Here is a 14,572-nt window from a genome sequence, read left to right on the forward strand (position 1 = left end):
GAGTGAAATAAAAGAAGTACGATTCACGGCGAAAATGGTCGAGACTGTAGAACGTAGATTGCGAAAGACCGTGCAACAATAAGACTCCGTCTAGGAATAGAACGTACGCTTTGTAAAACCGTGGCTTTTCTCAAGAAAAGGAAGCACGTCGCTGAATTTTCGCGAGCGGCGAATTCCACGAGGTCGTAAAAAAAAATTACCAAGAGGCAAGCAGAAAGTTCATGAATTACCGGGAAAATTTCGTCGAGGCCAGAACGTCCCGGGGCAGACATACATACGCGCACTGGGTGGCGACTAGCAGCGAGTACGCGTAGCACGTATTAGCTGGGCGTTAACAACGAAACGCAAATTTAACCGTCCATCCGACGGTTTCAACGGTATCGCAAGTGCGGCATGCGAGATAATTAATGATACGTAAACGCAGACATTTGTACACACGGTCCCATTACACGGGCGTCCGCCCGAAAGTGAGCACTGTTCCAATAACGTTAACGGTTATAGCATCGCCTGCATCTGGATACTACTTGCCGGAACGTCGATTAATTACCGTGTCCGAGCCTCGATTATCAATTACCATAAATCGTCGACATGCACGCGATGTCGCGCGAGTTCTTTCTCACCGATCAAAACCGTATACGATTTTGTCACTTTCGTGATTCGAAGTACGAAAGACAGGCGTTTAAGCGGCTCTCGTAGAAGCTGACCTCCGACGAGACAAACGAATCACCGGTTAATCCGAAGATACGTATACAGTATGCGAACCGGTGACTGATGATAAAACCGGGCAACGCGTGGTTTCTCGTGAAAGAAGAAAGAAAAAGCGTGAAATGTAGGGTAATGTTCGGACGCGCGAGCTTTCGTTTTTGAGAAAAACCAAGTTTGGAAGTTAGCCCGGTACGCGATCGAAACTCCGTTGCAAAGACCGAGAACCAGCGATGTTGCGAATATCGCTTTTTACAATTTACCGTAGCATTTACTATCGTTTATGTCATCTGCTTGCGATAAATCCGTGGGGATAACGAATCGAAAGAAAATAAATCACTTGTTTCTTCAGAATTGAATATTAAACTGTGTTCTCGCGTAATTGAATCGAGAAACGAATAAAAAGTGGTGCCGATCGGTTTAGCTTCCAAGAGGCTGATATATAAATAACGAACGTTCTACGTGTACTACGTACGCTCGCGAAAGTATTCCAACGGTTATAGAAATTTCCTGCGAATATATTACGCGCGTTATACGAAACATTTTAAGATAACACTAACAATGTAATGAAACGCGATTGTCGTGATTATGCTGGTAAGGTATTCGAAACAAATCTGCAAATGTAACATAGAAACATGTATTTTGCAGAGATGATAAAAGAATTTAAACGGCCGATTATCCATTCACATTGGTAAACCGCGATAGATACTCGGTGGAATCATCTTTAGCACTTGTTGTGCGTACCGGTGATTATGAAAGAGGCCCGAGGCATACGTCGTGTTTCTCGTTACAAGATATTTAAAACTTTGCGTTTGAAGTGAATCCTATTTGGCGACGTCACAGCCGATTCGATTCAACGGTACACTTTCCACTAGTTTACAAACATGTTTTCGGATTATCGTAATGTTACGTAATACGAGACGGACGCAACGCAGAATAATAACAAACTCGTTTGTTTTAGATCCTTGACTAAGGCCACTTTCGTAATCACCGGAACATACGTTTGAAAGGACTATTTACCAATTTTTTTACCAAATATATATATAACATGTAATAAACATCTCGTAACTTCTACGTACATTTCTACGCTACTTTCAATTGTTACCAATATAATCGTTACTTTTGAATCCTGTTACGGTATTAAATAAGGTTTCAAAATGTTTTATACGATACGCGCAACATATACGTGAAAATATTCTCTGATAAGCGTCGAAATATACGTTTGTCAGCCACTATAGATTCGCCGCGAATCTTTGCGTTAGATTTTCAACTGGAGATCGTCCTGTTATCCGCGTATCCGGTTTGCGACTGAAGCCCGCGAGCGTTCGAAACGTTCGACGCGTTATTAGGAGCCGGGAGAGGAGAGGACGTCGTGAGCAAACAATTCCAACTTTCCTCTCTCGGATAAGAGACTTCGAAGCGATCGGCGTGCAACAGCGTCAACGGGGTGGGTTCTGAAACAACCTCGAAACAGGGAGCAGCGGGACGAAGGAGGAAAGGCGAGGAAAGATGGGCAGAAGACAGCCGAGGCAAGCATCGGCGTCAATAATCGTGGATCTTCGAGAAACGCGAACGCGAGACGGAAGGGATGAATAGACGAGAAAACTGGAAAGGGGGAGTTGGGCGGAGGTGGTGGAGAAAGAAAAACAAAGAGCAAGCGAGAGAGAGAGAGAGAGAGAGCGAGGAGAGTCAAAGAAAAGAGAAAGACTCACGAGTGGTTCTGTTGCTGGATGAAATTGAATTCCTCTTTGATCCTCTCGCAAGTGTCAGCCACCGTGAATTTCAGACCTCCCGCAGCCCCACCGCTTCCTCCGCCACCCTGCAACATAAAAAAAAAAGAGGAAGAAAGAAAATGAAAGAGAAAATAAGAGGAGGGAATTCGATTAGCATACACGACAAAGCAGCCGCGACAAAGAACGAAAAATAGATCAGCTAAAACGGCGAAGCGTTATGGTCGTACAGGCGTGTACACGCTGAGAAGACGCTGCGATCTGTAGAAAAATTACTGTCCACTTTTTCTATGTGGTAATTAATCGACGCGTAATTTGAAGCAACAAGATGCTTTTATTTATATATATATATATATAATATAGTGGTTTGTTAAACCGTAGTTATTCGTTCATAGTAGCTTGCTGTAGCAAAAAAGATATGTACATTTGAAAACAATAACGTGAGCCCTCGTGTCATTCGACGAGATATTTCATTTTTTATATTCTAAGGAAAATAAAGAAAAGAAGTAAGAAAAAATGTGAAACACGCTCGTTTTAAAAATTTATATTTGGAAAATCGTATTACGAAGGTATGCGGATAAAAAATTTAGTCGATCGTAAACTGAAATCTTGAATCTTGTTCTACGATAAGATTTATAAAAACAATGTTTTCGAGGTATTAAACAGAGGAGAAAAATATTGCCGAGAACCGCTGTAATTGAATCTTATATTATCAGAATTATCTGACATTTAAAATATACCTCGTATCTCGATGCCGTTGTCAATCGTTGTAAAGCTTTGTAGCCTAAAGTATGGTACAACATTTTTTCACAAGTAACGTTGTTACGCGCAACTCGTGGTATAGAAAAACGCGTTCTCTTCATCTAGAGTAAGAAAACTGGACGAGTTAACAAGCAAGATTTCTATCGACTCGCACAATACAAACAGACGATACGATAACAGTCTTGCCGCAACGATGGAACTCTATTTGCGAAATACACAGGGAAAAAACTCGTTAAAGGGTGCAAAGGCAACGAAGGAATCTCGTTACGCCGGAAATCGTGTATACACGGTAAAAGAGAGGGGGTAAGAGAAAAAGAAAGCAAAAGAGAAGTCGACATTACGCCTGGTCCTTAGATCGGTGAGACCGTAGAATAAATCCGAAATAAATCTTAACAAATCCGAATTTAAAGGAAAACCGTGCGGTATACGCGTTCGTTCGTTCGTTCGTTCGTTCGTTCGTTCGTTCGTTCGTTCCAGAAACGCCTGTAAAATGGTAACGAGGTTAAAGTCGAAGATGACAAGCAACCACTATCAAATGGCCTTCGACCGCATAAGGCGCACGCAAACACAGAAACCGAGCTCAGAAACGCGAGCAGAGGGCATCCAGGTATAAAAGACGAGCGACTCCGTTGCCTAAGAGGGAGAAACGAGGCCTGAAGAGCCAAGGATGAAGGACCATGAAGGCGTCCTTAATGAGACCCATTCCACCAGGTAGCACGAGGTCTGTGTCTACGGGTTCTTCAGCCACGTATACCAACGCCGCTCTACCGGTTGAAATTACGGAGGAAAGGATCAAGCTTTCCGATGACAGTAATGATTACGTTACACATACACACGTATTCTTACGTAGAGTATATGTGTGTGTGTATATGTATATATATACATTATGTATTTAAATATACATGTAAATATACAATGTCAGTCTAATTTCGTAAGTACAGTTCAAAAGCGCTAAAGGAATTATTAAGAAAGACTAATCTTCTAATGACTTTAAATAGAATGTATCGTAGAATCACGATCGTTGAAGTTGAATATTCTTTTTACGATTCCTTTAATCATTTATTCATTTGCGTTTTCGTCATATTCTACCGATAGAATAGCATCTTCTTTATTGACACCCGATACAGAGATACATTTGCTCAAAGCAATATCGATGTTGTACACTGTTTTAACATTTAAATAGCATTACAATCATTCAATACCTATTTTCGTTCATTTACATTCTTATAATACACATCAGCCGGTGTTCTCTTTATTGAAATTCGATATAAAACGATTTGTTTATTACTGTGCAAAGAGAGAAGTTTTGTTGGGAGAATGGGCGGAATTCCATTTTCCAATCAAATCATTAATCCGATACGATTACGGTAGCATCATTGAACATCGATATTGTGCGTCGAAGAGAAAATGGGAGACAGAGAAAGAGAAAATGGGTGGGAGCGGGGGATAGAGAGAGGGAGAGAGTAGAATTTCGGGCTGAATGACAAAATCTCTCGATAGAGAGAAATATTCCGACACGACGTTAAATGGTCAATGACTGTCCGCCGGCTGGAAAATTCCAGTTTTTCGACGCTACGTAGTCTCGCGTAGAATGATTTGGCCACTTGTTGAATTCGAAACGGGGAGTGGCTGTCGGTGGTAAAATGGTTTGGGAACAAGCTGGGGAAGAGGACGACGGTGGTCCTCACTTGTTGCAATCATCAAACGGAACAGTCATCGAACAGGTTGTTGTTCCGATGGTTAACCCGCCAGCGTACACATATCCGTTATGTGATACGATGGACGACAATTCGTTTTCATGAAAATTTTCGTACGATCTGACCAACGTGCTCTCACCATCCGCGATAATTCCCGACATCGATATTAAACGTATCCCTTCGTGGCTTTCTATTGCTGTCATATTTGACATTAAAATTAATTTGTAAATGACATTATTAGCGTGAACTCGCTGTAACGTATTTTTCTCAAAATACGTGATATTCGAAGAAATCAATTTTTATTTCTAGCGTGTTTCGCAAAGGATCGTTGAAAACTATTGAGAATATACCGGTACGAGTTTAAATATACTCGATTCGTATTTTCTGATACGCAATGTTAAACACGATATACCAAATTACAGTCCTATAATCGAATACGACATAATACGAATGGCAGATCGTTCGACGAAATTAAATTTACCTTATACTCCAAAATTAGAATACTGTGCAGCAATAAGAAAACAAAAAAATTTACCTATTCAAAGATACCTTAACGCAGCCAATATATCGACTATTACCATCGTCGAATAATCCCTCCGACACGAAGACATTAATTAACGACAACGATTCGTGGGAGTTTTACGCATTAACGCAATATTGGATATCGGGCGCGTATCGCGACACACGGCGAGGACATCAATTTTCGTCCCTTTCGTTTCTTTATTTTTTTTAATTACTTTCCCTTCTTCCCTACTTTTTCGACCGTTCTTTGACGCGACCATCGGATTTAGTTCTTTCAGCTTAACGAATCAAATACATATATACATATACATACACATATGTATGTATATACAGGTATATAGATATATAGGTTCACGTAAAGCAGCCCAACCGAATGTTCACGGTGCGGCCGCGCGCACAAGATGAGTCACGCATCGATGCTTCGGCCCCTGATCAAAAGAGAACGGATTCGAATGGCAAAAATCAATTTTTCAATAATTTTCTTTGCCTCCCATAAGCCGTCCAATCATCCATGCCTTTCCCACTATGTCAAAACTGTTATTAACGAGCGAAGACAAAAGTCTTCCGTTCTCGGGGCGGCTCGACAAGAGCACGCTTTTGCCCAGCCTCTATATACCAGGGGCCTTTGTATTCATTGTCTGCCCGATTCCCCTTTCACACCAGCGAAATCAATGAAGAAGCACGCGTGAGCGCATCTATATACGTGTAAGCGCGCGCATACGCGTGTAAATGTGTTTGGTACGGCATGGTATAGCGTGTCGTGTGTGTGGTGTATACGGAGGATCGTATCGAAAAACCGGCTGGTTCACTTTGTTGCCAAGAGATAATGGCCATGCGAATCGTAAATAAGGTAATAGGTCTTCGCAGGGCCGAGGATAGACCAAAGATCGAATGACGTAAGCGAGAAACCCCCTAAGGGCCCGTCCACAACTTTCAAGAAAGTCGTGCATTAAGGTTACATGAGTTTGGAATAAATTTAACGTTAGAATTACGGAACTATATGGTTAATGTTATTGATATCGGATATTTTTCGTTTGTTCGATTAGGAAAAAAAAACACGGAAGCGTTTTTGATAGCGTCAACGTTCGTCTTTTTATCGAAACAGAAACGTGATTGATTACACAGACTTACTTATTTTCATCGTGTTATTTTCATCGTTTTTAATCCTATTCGACTATACTATTCAGCGAAAGTCGCACTTTTCACATAAACGATTTTAAAATTCAATCGCATATTATAAAGTCATACGAAAACATGAAATTGAGAAAAAGACTTTCTTTCAGTCTTTTTCCCTACGTAGTCATCGTACCAAAGTACGTATTAAAAATGCGCAATTGTAGCGTTAAAAGAGTGTCAAATTCTACGATTATAAAGTTTCCAGAAGTTTGTTTTAACCTTCCGCTTTATAAAATATAAATCTTGTCTTTCCTCTTATCGCATCTCCATTATGTAGATTATACTTCGTAAAAATAGGCATTACAATTAGAAACTGTAGACTCAAAGTGGATACAACGTGCTTGAGTCGTAACGAATGCGGAGTGTTTTAATCTTAATTTCAAATCGATCTTGTTCATAAAGCGAGATTCATTGCGTATAGTTTATGTACAGTGTTAATACACTGCACGTATTTACAAGTTCGTGTGCGTTTCTAGGTATAAAAAATTCATAAAGAAATAGGAAATTTCACGATTTGTTCCGATCTACCACATAATTCCTTCGTAGAATGAGTCTTACAAGAGATACACGAATTTATGAATTGACCAGATATATTCGACAATATTCGTGTCTACAAAAAATATCACGAAATAAGAGATTAACGATGAAAAACGAACCTGGAAGGATTCGAGTTACTGCAGCCGAAAAAAATTCGCCTCAACATCTATAGATCTATATGGAAATAGAGCTGATGGGAGGGGCTATGCTGAAATTTGTTTTTCATTATTTCATCTTATTCGCGCGAATTTGCTCCTCGGTTCCCTTATTTTATATCGCGGAAAGGATTCTAATTGGATGAGGCAACGCTATTGGGAATTATTCAAATCGTGTTCCGAGGCTGTTGAAAGTCAGACGTACGAAGCCGATGTAGCTGCACTTGAATAAACATCGATGTATCGATATGCAGTGAACACTGACGAATAAGCGCAACTTTTCTATACGTACACGGCCACATAGTCAATGTATACCGATACGAATAACAGGCCAGGCCATTCGAAGCACCTAGCGCGTCTTTGAATTACACATGTGGTTCATCAATAAAACGATAAATAAAGGAAACGAGGATCAAAGTGGCTAGTTACGCGGGATTTGAGAAAGTTTAAGATAACGGTCGAAAAAGAATCGAGACTCCTTTTTCTCTTGTCCTACTCGTTTCCTCTTCCCTACTTTATTTTTTTTTCTTCTTTTTTCTTTTTTGAGATGATATTTCATCGCGTTAGTTGAAAGGAAATTCTCTAAAATGAAAATAAACGTTTGACGATACCGAACGCATAAAGCTGGCAGAAAGTAGGGTCATAAGGAGTCGTAAATAATTTCCGAGTTATGGGTGATTTCTTTCCGTGATTTTATGTATGCGAATAGAATTGCATTGTCGGGAAGATAATATAAGCGATCTGTGAAATGATACTAGCTGGTCGTGTTTGAGACTGCGAATGGAAGTAAGAATTGGAGAGGAAAGCCTACCATATCGAATCATAATATCACTCTCTGTAATCATTCTAAAGAGATTGTTTTATCAAGGAGAATAATAAACTAAAAGTTATACCCATATAATGCAAATCATTGTAAAATATAACAAAAATGTTCTCCGAGATAATCGTTTATACTGAAATAAGTAACGGCGATCGACCTCAATTTCCAAGAATATAAATATTAAGAAATTAACAAGTTATCTTGAAACCTTGTTCGATCATCGCCGTTCTATTTCTATGTAAACAATTTATTTTAGGATACGTTTCACAGAGGGAAAAAGAAGGCAACTTCGTTATAATAAAACGGAACACATTTTGAAATGTCTGCCTGCGAAACGGCTTGAAGGAAAACGTATGCTCAATCAATGTCGAGACATAAAATGTGCTAACAAATACCGGCACGCTTTGTAAGGGGAACCTAGACTGAATTTAGAGGGTGGATGAGCAGGAGGGAGACTGCTCGTAGAAGAAGACCAAGGTGAAAGGGAGAGAGGGAGAACACGTGGTGAAATTCCTGCCGTTCAGAGGTGCGCAGTTAGAATACGTAAATCTTCGTTGCGATAGCGAGTAACTGATAAAAAGGGGTAACACATTTTACATAATTTTTTCTCGCATCTACGCGTTAAATTACGCGATGAATTATAAGCGTTGTTCCTTCTTCTTCCTCTTCTTTTTCTTTTTTTTTTTATTACCGTACTTGGAATTGCGCTTGCCACGAAGATTTGTATGGTTTAATACTGTCACGTGCAGTGTAAATACATATCAGTAGTTTTCGGCACACAGCGAGCGGTCCATTAACAGCAGTGAATTGACTGACGTCTCCTTATTGGCAAAGTTATCGATTAAACGAGACTTGTAATTGTAACAGTGGCGTAGGTGAGCCACGCTCAAATTGTATACGTTTGTAAATTGCTCTGAATGGTAAACAATGCTGGGTAAACGAGAACGTTGTACAGTAAACAGAAATAAAAACGCGTTAATTGCGAGAACACTTCTCGTTTATATCCGGACAAATAAAAGCAATCGAAGAATGAAAGAAAGTCCTAGTTCCTTTTAATTAATTACAGAAATGATCCGATGTAGCTATACCCATTCGTTGCATCCATATTTAAAACAACGAAGAGTTTTATAAAAATCGCCCAAATTCTTAAAGCTGTTACAGGTAAAGAGCTCTCGTGGTTAAAGCTATTAAAGGTTTCTACATAACTACTGCTTTGTGGAAAATAATCTCAACGTGTCGTTAACCTCTTCAGAACAACTCCTCTGTTTTGTCTATGAAGAAAACTGTGCTTCTCTTTCTTTCTCTTTTATTCATTTTTTGATTAGTTATTAATAGCAGAAATACGTTTGCGAGCAGTTTTGTGAAGAAGCCATAATGCGCTAATATTTGAGGATAATTCTGGCAAAAACGAATACATCTAGTTAATTGATAAATCGCCAATGTCGCGTATACGTAGGCTGGCGTGAAAGCGTCCATTCAGCGACCAATATCCGCGGTAGAATCTTCTAACGAACGCTTTATACGCAATTAATAGACGATAGGTACAATATGCATGTACCTCGCATCATAACTTCCATCAAACCTATGATACTCGCTTTATCACGTAGACATAAATGTTCAGAAGTTTACAAAAGCTGGTACTGTGGCTTACGAATACATCGATAGCCATTAAGCTATACACCGGTTAACGATACAACACCGCAAAACCTGTACTTTGCAAATTACGAGAAAATTCGAAAAGTTCCTGGAGTTTCACAGGACCTCGCCTTACCAGTTACGGTTTAAGAATAACGAACACTGTGAAACGTCAGATTCCAAGATACATATACGACTAGATAACCCATCCAAGCAAGATATCGTATCGATGAAAAGTCTCGACAATGAACCTAAGCCTCGAGTTCGAACGCGAATGCCTCTTCCTCGTCCATTAACGAACTGTATTACTGGAACTATTCCAACAAACCTTGGAGAATCCATCGAAGATATGCAAGCAATCGAACGTTAAGCCGGCTTTTGCTACCATTTCTTGTAAGACCCGTGATGCATTCTGGGTGGCAGAGAGACGAGGCCAAGAGAGACGAGATAGTTGAAGCTCGCTTCACTCGTTCACGCGCGTAACCTCACGTCCATGTCGCAATGGCGGATTGACGGCCGCGTTACCGCTCAGGTCGCACATGTACACACGCGAAACAGCCGTGTGCAGCATGTACGAGGGACGAGCATCACGGAGCTCGTCTTGTATATCGGTATGATTATTATAGGTTAGACGTTTCATGGCAGTGCGCACAATGCAGCGGAGTAGAGGACCGGCGGAATATAACCTCGCTTCCCGCAGACCCAGGGCGACGTGATCCAACGACAGAGCCACAGCGGCACACACAGTGTTGTTCTTAATAGGGTTGTGTGTAGCGGCACACACGCGTCCACACGACACACGTATACGGTTCTGTCCGTGTACGTATGGTACGACTAGCATCGTTGGCCGAGCACAATGCTATAGTCACCCCTGGGTGTTGCTGTTGCTAGTTCCCCTTAACCTACGCGCGACTAAAACAAGATTTATCGTCTGTGGAAACGTACTCGTCGATACAGTGAACCGGCGTAAAAATACGGGCGTGTGGGCCCTTTGTAAAGAGGAGAGTCGGCCGGCTTAAGTTTAATGCCGGATTGGCCGTTGCGATCGAAATTAATGAATATGTAGTATCGATCAACGATTCGGCGATACACGTGCATAAATGGAAATTGAAAAGAAATAAATTCTAGAATCGTAGGTTAAAAAAAATGGTAATATAGAAAAATGAATATCTATGAATCTAGAAATGTATATTTTTTAATCAGATATTCTTCTGCGTATAGGATTATATTAAAAGAATTAACGTGATCGGACTTCTTAAAATACATCTTACATTAAAATATCGTATGTAACGATATAGCAATACCGTTCTCCCTGTAGTTTTCGCATTTCAGCATGCGTTGAAATATTTGAAATTCTCACCGTGGTTTGTAAACTTTGAAAGCGGACTTACGTTATACAGTTTGTTACGAGATAACGACTAGATATTTTTAATTCAAGCAGGAAAATAAAGATGGCACGAGGAAAATGAAACAATTTTTATACCGAATAAAGAAATGATAAAACTTCGTTTGTTTGTTTTCTTTTTTTTTTCATTTCTTTGAAACGGTAGATAGATCATTTTCACTAAGAATAAGAAGGGCAAAGAGAACGCTGAAACATAGGGTTTCAGCAACGAGACCGAGAAATCGTCGAAGTAGACGTCCATTGAATCCGCCAAAAAGCTCGTTGTATCAAGATTGACCACGTGGGTGATATCGAAGTAAAACGCCTTCGTCACGCAAGGGATGAAACGTTTATCGTCTACTCTACGAGAACGATGGCATTTTTTTTCTATTTTAACCTTTCCGTTCGTGCATCTGACTCCAGGCTACGCCGTGGGAGTATATACCTTTACACGAACCCGCAGCAAACATGTACTTTTGTATCGATCTTTTCCTCTACTTTACACACCTCTATTTCAGAGCAATAATCGTCCTGACCATACGGGAGACTAGTGCGTTATCTATCTGTTTTCAAACCTATTCGAATATAAATACGAAAACTAGTCCTTCAAAACCGGCACGAACAGAGAAATATTTATTTCTTAACGATAAATAACGTAGACTTTAAAACAATCAAACGAATAGATAGAGAATATTTATGAAAATTTATATTTTTACGATTACAAATAAACAAATGGAATTTGAATACAAATTTGTTTCATCTATTAAATATTATATAACCAATATTATCCTGTATATTTTTACGTATTATTACGTATTATGCATCGTTAAAATCCCCAGCTTACAAATCGCTAACTGCCAAAGGTAATCGAACTAACTAATTCGTAATTTTTCATAAAATATCTGATCAATTACAACGATGCATTTTTCTTTTAGATTTGAATGATTCTACGAATATTTGGATAAAAGTTTTGCTTCGGATATTTCCTACATTTTTGCGTATTGTCGCCACCTTCTTATATATACCTTTGAATCTCTAAATTTCCCACAAATGCATCAACTTCTACAGCCTATCGATGGCCAATATTTGACCACAGTATCAGTTACGAATTATCAAAATAAACGACATAGCATAGTAAAATATTTTAACGTTGCAACGTCTTGGATTTTCTAAGAAGACTAACTCGTATATTTGTAGAGAATTGGTCTTTTGATCGATACACATCATTCGCTGCACCGACAATCATGCGGATGACACTGACGGCCATTCTATGGGCGTAAGTACATATGAATATACGTGCATATGTGTACGTATATTTCTGACCATGCCCTTCTCTCCTGCCCTTCTGTGCTTTAACGAGGATAGCCGAGGGTCGAACCTCGTTCGACATGTAAATGTAAATGTTGGACAAGAACCATCCAGAGATTCTCAACTTTCTTAGCCCAATGTCTAGTGGCCGGTAGGTGAACTGGAGGTCCGGTGAGAATCACTGGTGAGGACACTCCGTGACTCCCCGGTGTGGCAAGAGTGTTGCGACGTTCTCGACACAGTTGGCAGTGGTGATCAATCTTCCCCGGCCACGTTACATTCTTCGACCGCACGTCCGTCACCAAGGAAAAACGCACACCGACTGCACAATAGCGTATAAATGGGCTGGAGGCAGAAAATCCCGCTGACTCGCCGCCATCCTATGTTTTCAAGCCACAAACTATGCTCGCTTTAAATCAAAGTGTTCTTATTGTTGTCTTGTTTATTTATCGTTAACGATATCAAGGAATTTACTTTGCTCCGAAAGAGAATCAGATACGTAAACGATAACAAACAATAAGATATTTTTGGCTAATTACGATTGATTATTGGTTATAGTTTTCAGAAGAAGATCGACGATCGTAATACTGTTTACGTGAAGCTACGTGATACATTTTTTCAACGCTCCTTCATCGACGATATTCTTTTCTTTGGACGATAGTCAAGTCTTTTGTATATTATTACTAGACAGAACTACCAATTATCGCGTCTTCATAACGAGATGGTCGGCTTCTATAGCGGATAATCGTTGCAAGAGTAACCCAAAATGAGAACCACTCGTTGGGATTTCAGTGGGTGGCGTTGGTCCCCTCATCAAATGCTTGTCATACCGTTCTTACCCTCAAACTCCGGAGCCTAGCAGATCCCAACAGTCGGGTAAAGCCCAAGCCGCACCCCCGTGTACACAACGAGAAAGAGGACGATGTGTATATGAGAAAAGGTGGGCAACCACCCCAATGGACCCGTCGACGAAGGCTTAAAGCCCATAGGCCTGTGATATGCCTCGGGGCCAAGAATTATGTCGCTGAAACCCACCAATTACGAGGGTTGCAACCCGAAAACGGCTTTCTTTCCTTCCACTTCTCTACATATACACGCATACAGAAAACTTAAGTAAGTCGCGTCTTTTTTCAATCGAGATCGAATCTACACTGCGGGACGATTTTCAACGAACGCTTTTAACCACGAGAATGAAACTTTCGTGAATTACATTCCACCAGGGAATTTGTTAAAATTTTATGAATTATATTTCCTATGTATTTTTGTACGACCATTATTCCTTTTCTTTTTTCGTTCTCTTTCCTTGGCAGGAGGAATGAAAATAAAACTTACTTTATGCACGGTTATATTCTATGTACAGCTGTAATATAGAACGAAGAATAGAATAATAAGACAGGAGCAGAAATCCTCTGAACGTGTATCGTAGTCCATCATTCGACGATGAAAAAGACCATTCGTCTGATTACGATTTCACGAAACGTCGTCGTGCACCGTATCCACCAGGCCAGCGACGGATTAATCAGCGAAACCATGCGGTTTCTTGCTCCCTCTGCGATTAATTAATCCTCGCGATTAATCACTCCAAGCGCTTTTCATCGACCAGCAGATCGTTTTTGTTCGTATTTTCGAGCGAAGGATATGCAGGCGTATACACAGCCTGCGCGTTGTTTGCCGTGCGAAAAGAGGAGCACATAAAATTCACGGGACTCGCAACAATACGTTTCCTATAAACCTTTTTAATTTCAATTATGATAAACAACTGGCAGCTATAGAATACGAAAACGAATTGTTTACAAACGATAATATCCACGTACACGCGCGCCGATAACGATATTATCGTAAATAATCCGAGCGCAAAAATTATTACGGGAAATTCATCCAATTGTCTGTTAACTGTTATTAACATAACACACATCACGTTCCTACTTTCACGTTTAAATACCCAACGCTTGTAAAAACAATACAATTTTTTACTCGACAAGAAATAATGTTTTTTAGGATCAAATAAACCGGAATACACACACATATCTGATTCTGTTAAAAATCCCGCTATTTACGTATTAAATAAAGATGGAAGCGTGTAAATACAGGAGTACCGTGCCGGATATGTGTACAAAAATACTAAATTGCCAGATGCATCGAGC

The 14,572-nt window shown here is 40.0% G+C and overlaps 1 protein-coding gene across 1 annotated transcript in view; it reads right to left on the reverse strand.

Moving 5' to 3' along the window:
- LOC100744796 (protein groucho) overlaps positions 1-14,572 on the reverse strand; it is a 118,859-nt gene that overhangs the window by 88,818 nt on the left and 15,469 nt on the right. Inside the window, exon 3 of the mRNA XM_012380684.3 lies at positions 2,415-2,521. Within this exon, the coding sequence (XP_012236107.1) occupies positions 2,415-2,521 (107 nt within the window). The remainder of the gene's footprint in view (positions 1-2,414; positions 2,522-14,572) is intronic.

Source organism: Bombus impatiens, unplaced genomic scaffold (assembly GCF_000188095.3).
Source record: "Bombus impatiens unplaced genomic scaffold, BIMP_2.2 scf_0106, whole genome shotgun sequence".
Lineage (NCBI taxonomy): Eukaryota > Metazoa > Arthropoda > Insecta > Hymenoptera > Apidae > Bombus > Bombus impatiens.